The sequence below is a fragment of the Olea europaea genome, unplaced genomic scaffold (genome assembly GCF_002742605.1).
Source record: "Olea europaea var. sylvestris unplaced genomic scaffold, O_europaea_v1 scaffold963, whole genome shotgun sequence".
NCBI lineage: Eukaryota > Viridiplantae > Streptophyta > Magnoliopsida > Lamiales > Oleaceae > Olea > Olea europaea.
Window position 1 is genome coordinate 115,874 of NW_019268131.1, and position 10,881 is coordinate 126,754.

The following is a 10,881-nucleotide window of genomic DNA, read 5'->3' on the forward strand; positions in this document are numbered from 1 at the left end:
ATTTCATAATAAAAATGAAATGATAATAAAAACTCATTTTTCGAAAAATAAATATATTCATTTTTTAATAAATAAAAACATTATTTTTATATATGTACGTAAAAGATATATAGTAACCATTTGGATGACCAAAAAATAATATCAATCAAAATGTTTACGAGCCGTTTAAATAATAATTAATTGAGGGGTTTAATTTAAGAGCAAAAGTGTGAATTCCATAAATACATGTTAAAAAAAATTCACTTAAAGTTATTTAAAAGTAAAAAAAAAAAAACTTATAATTGTAAAAATTACTTGTAACTTAACAATATATTAACTTAAAAATTTGGAGTAAATATTTAGATATATTTAATTTTTAAAATTAAATATTAACTTATATGTTAAATAGATGATCTATAAATAAAATATCATTTAAATAAAAAAAATATCAAAGGAATCTCTCCATATTTATTATGGAGATTTGATCTCTCCATGAGATCAAGCCTCCGTATCACGGAGGATTTTCCTTCGTAATACGGAGGCTTGTTATGAGAGATCAAGTCTCTTGTTATAGAGAGATCAAACCTCCGTATTATGGAGGATTGAGACTTTCAAGCATGAAAACTAATTTTTTCTTTGAATTTGTTTATTAGTAATATTTTTATTTGTTGATATTTATTGTTATCACTATTTTATTTTCAACAATCACTTTTATGTAAGAAATTATTAACAAATAAAAATACAGACAAAAAATATTTGTAAAATATAAGAAGTTACTTATAAGTAAAAAATCTACAATTTTGACGCTAATAAAAATACAATAAATACAAAATTCGTGCAACGCACGTGTCAAGGACCAGTACTCCTAAAAAAGATGTAAAACTCGAGTATAAAAAATAACGGAATATAAAAATCATAATCTCATTTTTTGATGTATTTTTCCAAAATCATATGAGTATTTATATTAGAAGAAATATAACTGTTTTCATCATGATCCAGAAAGATTTGCAATTTTAATGGAACGTGGATAATGGATTGTTAAAAAATATTGACTAGTTTGATCTATTAAATAATTTCGAAAATAATTAAAATAAAAAAAATTTATTTTAATCAAGGAAGTTCAAGGCTTCAATAAGAGACTTTTTTTTTATTATTGCATCAAATGTTACCCAAATTTCCAACCTCCCACACAAATTTCACACTTTCCACCACTTGGACACTTCATTTAAATTAGATATTTCATTTACATATGATATTTGTTGTATAAATATTTAATAGTTTGATCATGGATACGTTCTGCTTATACTTTCAGGATGCTCCATCATTATGAGCATGTTTATTTCCGATTAATTATTTTAAAATTTTATTTACTTACAAGTAAACTTTTTAAGCTTGCCATACACACACTCACTTTTCCTCAATTTCTCTCTAATGATTTACTTGAAATACACTGACATTGTTGGTTGACACTTCATACGAAGGGACAAGGAGTTAGATTGGCCCTAGCTTCTCTACTTGATATTGTGCATCATGTTCATAATACTTGAGCCCGTCCCACTTTGAAGGGATCAAATGAATCCTAGGACTTATAATTTACTATGTTATAGACATGTTAAATTTTCACACATCAGTATTAAAACTCGATTGTAGATTATAATGGTATATAAATGTATGATTGATTGAATATTGTTGAACAAGGAAAAAAAAATTTTAATTTTGTCATTGTACTGTGGTTGAGTTTTGCCTCGTCCTTGAATCTTGAACAATCCTGAAAAAGATATAAAACAAACTAAACTCTATTTATGGTTGTAGATTTGACCAAAGTTAATTTACTATATATAATTTTTACAGCCACCCTCACAAGAAGTCGTTGTAGTATAGTGGTGAGTATTCCCGCCTGTCACGCGGGTGACCCGGGTTCGATCCCCGGCAACGGCGCTCATTTTTGTTAATAAAATATTTCTCCTTTTGCGCGCAAAAGTACAAGCCACCTCAAGACACTGTGCTAATGGGACAGTGTGTTCCCTTAAAGCCATGCAACTATAGTGAAACGCCTGACTAAAGTTGAAGAGGACAATATAATTCTTTCTCCATTCTGCTTAATTTAGACTAATTATAATTCTTTTCCTACTTATTTTCGACAAGATTATCCAGATCTTTTGCCAATAGAATGAGTTATTGTCCTCCAACTTCAACCACACAATACTACAGAAGAAGCAAAGAATAATATTTACCAAAGACATGGAAAAAAGAAAAAAAGGGTTATATTCCTTTTATTGTGTAGGTACAACAAGCAATATAAAAGCGTCACAAATGACTCCCAAAAGGTACTTCTCACTGATTAACTGGTCACTATTTCCTCCCTAACTTATCAATCTAACTATATAAGAAGTATAATTTTTTGTTCAAATTTTGGATGTAAAAAATTAAATATACCAAGAAAAAAAATAGTTTCCCGGCTCCAACGCAGCGATCCTTGTCTTTAGAGTAGCCCCATAAAGAACTTTGCCTGAATTTGATTTGAGCATCCTATGGTTGAGGGGTAGTGGAAAGTATCTCGTGACAAAATTGGATCGATACAGAGAAGATTGGTATTGATCTCAACTTGTTCAAGAGCTACTATACTCGAGCAATTGGAGAGAAGGGTGGATCGAGTACAAAAGATGGCAAAACTTCTTCCATTTTCTTGTTAACTTCGCATTTCTCGTCGTCTGCTATTGCATCCATCAAACCTTTGATTTCCTCCTCGGCGAACACCCTCATGGAATCACATTGCAACGCTTCTTTGTTTCTCTCCTTCCCGACGGCGGTGGAGGCTTCTGCAGTATGCAAAATAGCAACACAAATTGAGAATGCTTGTAGAGAAGATAACTGAGCATGAAAATCAATAGTGTATTGTCCATCATCAGTAGCCCTCATGGTCAGTGCCGGTATACTATCTCTTCGTCCCTGTACACAGATCGAGAAAATTTGTTAGATTTTAAGGCAAATAGAAAGCAGCAGTTACATTTTGACACAGATTTCCAAGTCAAAGCACATCGTTACTTCGAGAATTTTCGAAAGGCGTTAAAATGCCATACACTGATGAAATAAGAATGTTAAAGACATCGATACACGACTAAAAGAGAAAGCAGGTAATATCAACCTTCCTATTTCGTTTATCATTCCTGAAAACTGCATAGATTAAGAAGCTGATGCTTACCAACTGCACAGGTAAGAAATTCATATAATCATTCGTTAAAATATTTTTGTTGTATTATTTGTCCTTGGCCTAATTTTGCCTCAGATCATAAAATCGTAATTGCCTTCTGTTCACCAAGCATCCATATTAACTTGATGTTGAACCATCTCATCTAAAAGCTCAAGTTGTTAAAAAGGTGACAAATCAATTAATTCAAAATTATGTCCTGGACACGCCCCTTGAGATTCATTCTCTCATTAAAGATGTTACATGTGCAAATTTTCATAAATGGGCGCGAGACTGCTCTGATAGCATGTCGAACAACCTCGTCTAAAAGATTGAGCTGTTACAGAGGGGGAAAACTTATTTATTATGTCTTCAACATGAGAGACTAAAGTAAAGTTGCCATCAGATAATGAATGATCATGAAACGCGTGATTGAGGGCGATTACCTGAACAAAAAGTTCCAATGGATGCTGATTGTCCACCGGGGGATGGTCTTCAGTAATTTGAATATTCGGATTGTCGAAAATATTAAGAGGGCATGCCATGTCCCAGCCACCACAATCGCATCCTCCACCTAACCTCCATCTATCTAGTAATGGAGAAGGGCCTCGACTTTCACAACTTGGCAAACTGTGGTTTCCAGATGGAATCACAACGTGCATTTTTCCAGGACTCGCAGAATCAGAAATACCTGCCTTTCGCTGCTTGAGCCCACCAGCAACAAGCAACTGAGAAATCAGCTTATCATTCTCTCGATCCCGACTCTTAAATTTCAGACTCTCTCTCTTCGCAAAAGGAATTTGCATAATTATAGCTGCAATTTCAAGCTCCGGATGCAATTCTGCTGCCAGCAGAGGAAGTGGAGTTGATGAGTTGAAGTGACCACTGTCACGAGAATGCTTAAGTTGAAGTTTAGTCTTCTTCCTAGTAGAGACCTCATCCAGTTCAGGATTACCACAATACAAAATTTCATCAGAAACCCGGGCTGCTTTAGCAACATCAAGGGATGAATTGGAATTATCTTGAGAGGAAATACTTTTCGTTGGATGTGCGATGTCATACAACACGAATTCTGTCACCATAGAGTTGTCAAAAGAACCAGCACCTTTTAATTCGGTACATAGATAACATGAAACTTGCATCTGTCCCACCACAGACGATTCCTTGTTGTCATTTCTCAATCCCCACCCACTAGCATTATTCTTTCTTCTATGGTGAAGTGAATGGAAGGTGTAGACCGAAGTTAAAGCATTATCTGGTTTCCATGTCTTTGCCACATAAACATCTTCCGGTGACTTAACTGAAAACTTAAAAAATGGCACTCCGTGTTTATTTTCCAACTTGAGAACGCCATGTAGGTGGGCTGGAGAACACTGCAAAACTGAAGAACAGTTCTCTTTCTCTTGACACCAAGAATTGCATTCCAAATCGTTTGGTATTTCAGCTAAATCTTGCGGCAGGGATTCAAGCAATATTTTGTTAGGTTTTATCCCAGTTAATGTTTCCTGGCCAGCTTCATTAGCAGAACTCAACGGACTTCTCTGAGACTTGGCTTTAACAAATGGATCGAACAACTTTCTAACAGGACTAAACCGGACTTTTGGACTGCTGGCCCTCGAGCTATCACTCTCTGATCGAGAAGGAAAATGCGATAAAGCCAATTTTTCTGATAATGACTTGTGATAAATGACATCTTGATCTCTATACCGTAAGATGTTTCCATCATTTACAGGACCAGTCACGGGTTCACAAGTGGTCTTGGGATCCTGAACCGGCTGGCTATTTGCATCAACAACAGATTGGTTTTCTCCATAATCCAAACATAAAGAAGAAACATTTGGTGGGAAACTTTTTCCTGGACAAGGACGGAAAGAATGATTTAAATAATTCCGAGAACTCAACTCTATACAGGGATTGCTAACAGATGCTGTACTTTGATCTGAGTTTAGCAACATTACTGAGGACCTTTTCCGGTCAACTGGTAAACTATCTTCATCTGAGCTACACAAGGAATCAATAATTCCAAATGGCAATATAGGTGCACTCCCTCGCGAGAGCTCAATTTTTTTCCTTCCCTCTACAGGAACTATTTTTTTCTTCAGCCTCACTTCCCTAGAACTTTGATAAACCGAACCCCTCCTCAGCACCTCATTACCTTCTCGTTTGGCGCTTGTACGTGGAACATCTCTACAAGATGCACTACGGTAGCGATTAAAGCTAATCTCAGCAAAGTTTTCGTTGATAGTCCGTATATCATTTCCACATTTGAGATTTCCATTTGATTTTCTATTTCCCACTTTCGACTGAGGTCTAGGAGCCTGTAGGACTGTTGTGGGACTTCCTTCTACAACACAATACTTGTCGAAGTCCAACTCCATTAGTCACTCCAGTATCATCGATTAATACACTGCCTAGAAAATATAGATATACTAAGTCAAATCACGAGATTCCAAAATTAATTATGAACTAAATAGATGAAAATGTTGAGTTTACAATATTGCTCCAAGCCGCCCATAAGTAGTTACAGAGTACTTAAAAATCAAAAGCTGGTGAATACAACATTATCAATAAACTAAAACATGATCACAAGTACAATAAATATAAGCATAACCAAGATCAGCATGCAATTACAGGCGCCAATATTAATTCAATGTAATATGATGACAGAAAATATTCCACTTGAACAAAAATTTATACTTTTAGCCACTACTCAGAATTGTTCATCTTCTTCAATTTTGTTTAAGATGAACAAAATAAAATTTCATTTTGAAAAGCACCCAAAGCCAAAATGAACAATTCTAATTTATTCTTTAACAAAAAATTGAAATCTACTACCAAATGAAGATCATACCCATTTCTTGAGATAAAATAAGGCTAAAATCCAGTTTTTCCTACACTCTGAAGCATTTCAAGGATCTTATACAACAATGGCAAGAAATGCATGAACCCAACTAAAAATTTAGAACTTTTAACTAAAAATCTACTTCTGAATATCCAATATGATCCAAGAATTGAAAAACTGGATCTCTAATGCTTCTATTAAGTGCCTAGTATGGCCCATATAATAATTAAAAAGAAAAAATCATTAAAGGCGACATTTTTGCAAACACTTGAACTCCAAGCCAAGAAAAAGCTCAATTGCCATTAAAATAGCCATACCCACCTTTAGATCTCAAGAAGTGAAGCAAAAGAAAAACTCAACAAACTGCTAGCAAAATCAATCATTTTCTCCAATCTTTTGATCTCAAAAGCTCATCCGAAGACAGGCCCGCGCATTTGGCCATTTCACACCAGATATCCTCCAAAAAAATAAAAATGCAAAAGCACCACTACTAAAGAAAAGCCACAATATGACTTGAAAACAAGTACTCAGAGTTGTCTCCTTCTCAGAGAATCAGGAAAAGTAGTGTAGATGGGGAAAAATAATAAGGACTAGCCCACTAACAGTAAAGATAAATATAAAAGCACAAAAAGAGAGTAAAATATCATGCATGCCCTTAATTTTTCTTTTCCTTTTATTTTCATTTCTACGTGTAGGTGGGGTGGAGTGGTGTGGGGTGTAATCTCACAGAGGATGGAGAGACAGAGAGCTGAAAAGCCACTGCTAATGTCCACTAAAAAAGTTAGCTTCTTTGACTGATTATCATATGCTGTTGTTCTCCATGTTGGGTGTGTACTTATTTTTTATTATTCCATGTTTCGCTTAGCATCAAAATTTACTTATAAGTAAATAAACAAGTTTTAAAGTAATTTCTTCATGAATTATTCATTTCTCTTATCACTGAGAAGGACTAAACAATCAAGTAGGGATGATTGCTCACATGATTTTGGAGTTAGGGTTGGTGACTTCCACATTGCAGTTCATGAAGAAGCATTTTCTTTCATATTCGTTATATAGTGATTACGATTAGGATGCATACTACTTTTTTCTATGAAAAATGCCTAATCTGTACAGGTCCCCTCACATGCTGTGTGAGGGGGTGGGGGATTATTTAAAAAAAAAAATTACCCACCCCCCTTATAATGTGTGTGGTCTGAACAGCCTGCATTATTGTTTTTCTATTATCATTTTTGAATCCACGGAGAAATTAGCCGTTCTTTGATGGCCATTATTTCTGGAAAAAATAATATTTCACATCGTATTTTTTAGAAAATGTGTAGTTTAGAAATGGGGGAAAAATCAGTTTACGTATAAAATATTTTATTATGTGAATGTGTGATCGAAAATGAGTTTGAAAATTAAAGAAATTTGTCTTAAATGAAGACATACAGAGAGTCAGAGACTGCAGGTTACTTTGAAAGAAAATTTCAGGTTACTTCAAAATTTATCCAAACATTGTCTTACTGTGACCATCTTTAACATTACTTTATTGGACAATGCTCTAGGCACCAGCAAGGATGATAAGCTGTTCGAAAAGACAGAATTGCCCCTTTAATACCACTTTATGGTCCTTAAACTAGGGGTATTTTGGAGATTTCAAGATTTCCAACTGAGGGAGGGTAACCAAATTATTAAAATAAAGAATCCCTGCACAGATTATTATCTTATGTTATTGGGAAATGCAGGTTTAGTTTGATTAAAATCTCTTGTCTTTTGCTACTAATTAATCTTGTCTGTATATAATATTAGCCAGGATTCCCACATACATTTATGTGATCTCCAATAATTTGACATGTATTTAATGTTGTGTTCAATGCACATCTCCCTCCAAAAGTGAAATTTACCTTAAGATCCATCATATTTGAATTTTGTATCTACAGACTAACCTCTTTAAATTAATACGGCGATAATTTATTAATAGCTGAGGTTATTAATTTTCAGAACAACTACTTAAAATAATTATTTCATTTATATTTTATAATGTTCAAGGACCTGCAGCTACCATTGATCAACTTCCAATTAATCACACAATGTCTATGCCATCTTAATTATATACATAATTATGCTCTAAAGTCACTCTATAAAAGGGTGGGTAATTACCTGACACGGCTAGTGTTTGTGCCTCTTTCTATTATAATAGGCTGAGATGTGAAAAGTTTAAATTTTATACTAAATACAAACTGCCAAAGCCGGTTAAAATCGGCATCGGGTTTCTGAGTTAACAATTAAATTGTTCAATTGACCGGTTTTTTATCCGGTTTCAAGAAAGTGGGGTTTGGGAATGAACTGAACCAGAATGTTGAACGGTTCGTGGGTTTCTCGATTGAACTGGTCGGTCCGATCCGATTTTTAAAACATTGGTCATAATCTTCATCAATTTTCATCAATTTCCATGATATCTATTGATCTCAATGATATCCCTCTTCAAATTAATACTGAATGATCAAGAAATATCAATTTATTAACAAGAGATTGATGTACAAAAGAATTCAAAAGCCCAACTCCTATGGACAGTTCAAAAATAACTATATGTTAAAAAAAATTTCTATCAACTATCAACAGTCACATGTTAACAAAAATTTTGTCAAACGTCGATCACCTACCACAAGAGTCACACGTTGACAAATTTTTTTGTCAACGTGGATCACACAATAAACCCCATTACTTGATATGGCTAGTGTTTGGGCCTCTTTCTATTATAATAGGCTGAGATGTGAAAAGTTTAAATTTTATACTAAATACAAACTGCCAAAGCCGGTTAAAATCGGCATCGGGTTTCTGAGTTAACAATTAAATTGTTCAATTGACCGGTTTTTTATCTGGTTTCAAGAAAGTGGGGTTTGGGAATGAACTGAACCAGAATTTTGAACGATTCGTGGGTTTCTCGATTGAACTGGTCGGTCCGATCTGATTTTTAAAACATTGGTCATAATCTTCATCAATTTTCATCAATTTCCATGATATCTATTGATCTCAATGATATCCCTCTTCAAATTAATACTGAATGATCAAGAAATATCAATTTATTAACAAAAGATTGATGTACAAAAGAATTCAATAGCCCAACTCCTATGGACAGTCCAAAAATAACTATATGTTAAAAAAAATTATGTCAACCATCAACAGTCACATGTTAACAAAATTTTGTCAAACGTCGATCACCTACCACAAGAGTCACACGTTGACAAATTTTTTTGTCAACGTGGATCACACAATAAACCCATCCTTGAGAGGCTGAGTTATGCCCCCCCCCCGCCCCCCAAGAAAAAAATAATAATGATAATAATAATAAATAAATAAATAAAAATTTAGGATTCAATATGAAGTCTACAAAGTATGCTCTAATACTATAAAAAAAAATTTGACGGAACGATCTCCCTTTAAGGGATTATTTAAGAAGAGTATTGTCTTATATAACTACAAAATCAATCTAAATATGATAGATGTAATAACATAAATATGATTAATACTATTATATAAATAACTATGTTAAGTCATAATTTTTTATCAATCTTTGTGATCTTGATCAATCTCCATTATCTCCGTCGATCTTATCGACACATCATTAAGAGGAAATTGAAAAAATATGGATGGTGATCGATTTGTCTAACAAAGATAAATTAATCATCATTCGCTAATGTATTTATCTTCTTGACCTTTAGATTAAGTTCACGTTGCAGCTCAAAAGGTACTTCGAGATCCTGGTTAATTTTTTAATATTTTGTATTATTATTATTATTAGACAATTGAAATATTCAATTATGCACATAGACCGTGACCATATTCTAGAAATTTTATTAAATGTCAGAGGTTATTAATTATTGAAGTATTATTTTAAAGATGACGGACTCCATGTACCATGTTAAATATGTCGATAAGATAAGGGTGTGTTTTGCACATAGGACTGTATAGATCAGACTGCTTGATAATTATTATTATTATTTTGTAATGTATCAAGCAGTCTGATCCGATTCAATTTGCATTTCATGGCAAGTTGGGTTATCCGAAAATGTGAAGTTGTCTTATATGGCATGCACGGATTGTGTGGCTTAATCAGGCTAAATAATGTCAGTTTACATCTTATGTCCAATCCGATATATGTATATGTCAGCATAATGTTAAAGTATGCTATAATACTATAATAAAAAAAAATTGACGGAACGATCTCCCTTTAAGGGATTATTTACATTATTTAAGAAGAGTATTGTCTTATATAACTACGATATCAATCTAAATATGATAGATGTAATAACATAAATATGATTAATACCATTATATAAATAACTATGTTAAGTCATAATTTTCATCAATCTTTGTGATCTTGATCAATCTCCATTATCTCCGTCGATCTTATCGACACATCATTAAGAGGAAATTGAAAAAATATGGATGGTGATCGATTTGTCTAACAAAGATAAATTAATCATCATTAGCTAATGTATTTATCTTCTTGACCTTTAGATTATTTTCACGTTGCAACTCAAAAGGTACTTCGAGATCCTGGTTAATTTTTTAATATTTTGTATTATTATTATTATTAGACAATTGAAATATTCAATTATGCACATAGACCGCGACCATATTCTAGAAATTTTATAAATGTCAGAGGTTATTAATTATTGAAGTATTATTTTAAAGATGTCGGACTCCATGTACCATGTTAAATGTGTCAATAAGATAAGGGTGTGTTTTGCACATAATAATAATAATAATAATAATAATAATAATAATAATAATAATAATAAGGGTGTGTTTTGCACATAATAATAATAATAATAATAATAATAATAATATTATTATTATTATTATTATTATTATTATTATTAAATTTTGT

General features: G+C 33.0%; 2 protein-coding genes and 1 non-coding gene across 4 annotated transcripts in view; 1 reads left to right on the forward strand and 2 right to left on the reverse strand.

The window, feature by feature from the left end:
- LOC111392700 (protein cornichon homolog 4-like) overlaps positions 1 to 10,881 on the reverse strand; it is a 34,638-nt gene that overhangs the window by 16,076 nt on the left and 7,681 nt on the right. The window lies entirely within an intron of this gene.
- Positions 1,846 to 1,917, forward strand: TRNAD-GUC. The gene has a single exon. It is a non-coding gene; the product is annotated as a tRNA-Asp (tRNA).
- On the reverse strand, positions 2,222 to 6,787 carry LOC111392698. 2 transcript variants are annotated; one of them, XM_023018093.1, is made up of 3 exons: positions 6,330 to 6,787; positions 3,613 to 5,577; positions 2,222 to 2,928 (listed from the first exon to the last, which is right to left on the reverse strand). In XM_023018093.1, the coding sequence occupies exons 2-3, from the start codon at positions 5,542 to 5,544 to the stop codon at positions 2,599 to 2,601; spliced, it is 2,262 nt and encodes a 753-aa protein (XP_022873861.1). In that variant the 5' UTR covers positions 5,545 to 5,577; positions 6,330 to 6,787; the 3' UTR covers positions 2,222 to 2,598. The 2 variants fall into 2 exon arrangements, with proteins under 2 accessions (XP_022873861.1, XP_022873862.1); XM_023018094.1 differs by lacking the exon at positions 6,330 to 6,787 and adding an exon at positions 6,018 to 6,180.

Coding starts and splice junctions, on each gene's coding strand:
- LOC111392698 (XM_023018093.1), bottom strand. CDS start 5,544: ATGGAGTTGGACTTCGACAAGTATTGTGTTGTAGAAGGAAGTCCCACA. Junction 2,929..3,612: donor CATTGGAACTTTTTGTTCAG/GTAATCGCCCTC, acceptor ATCTGTGTACAG/GGACGAAGAGATAGTATACC.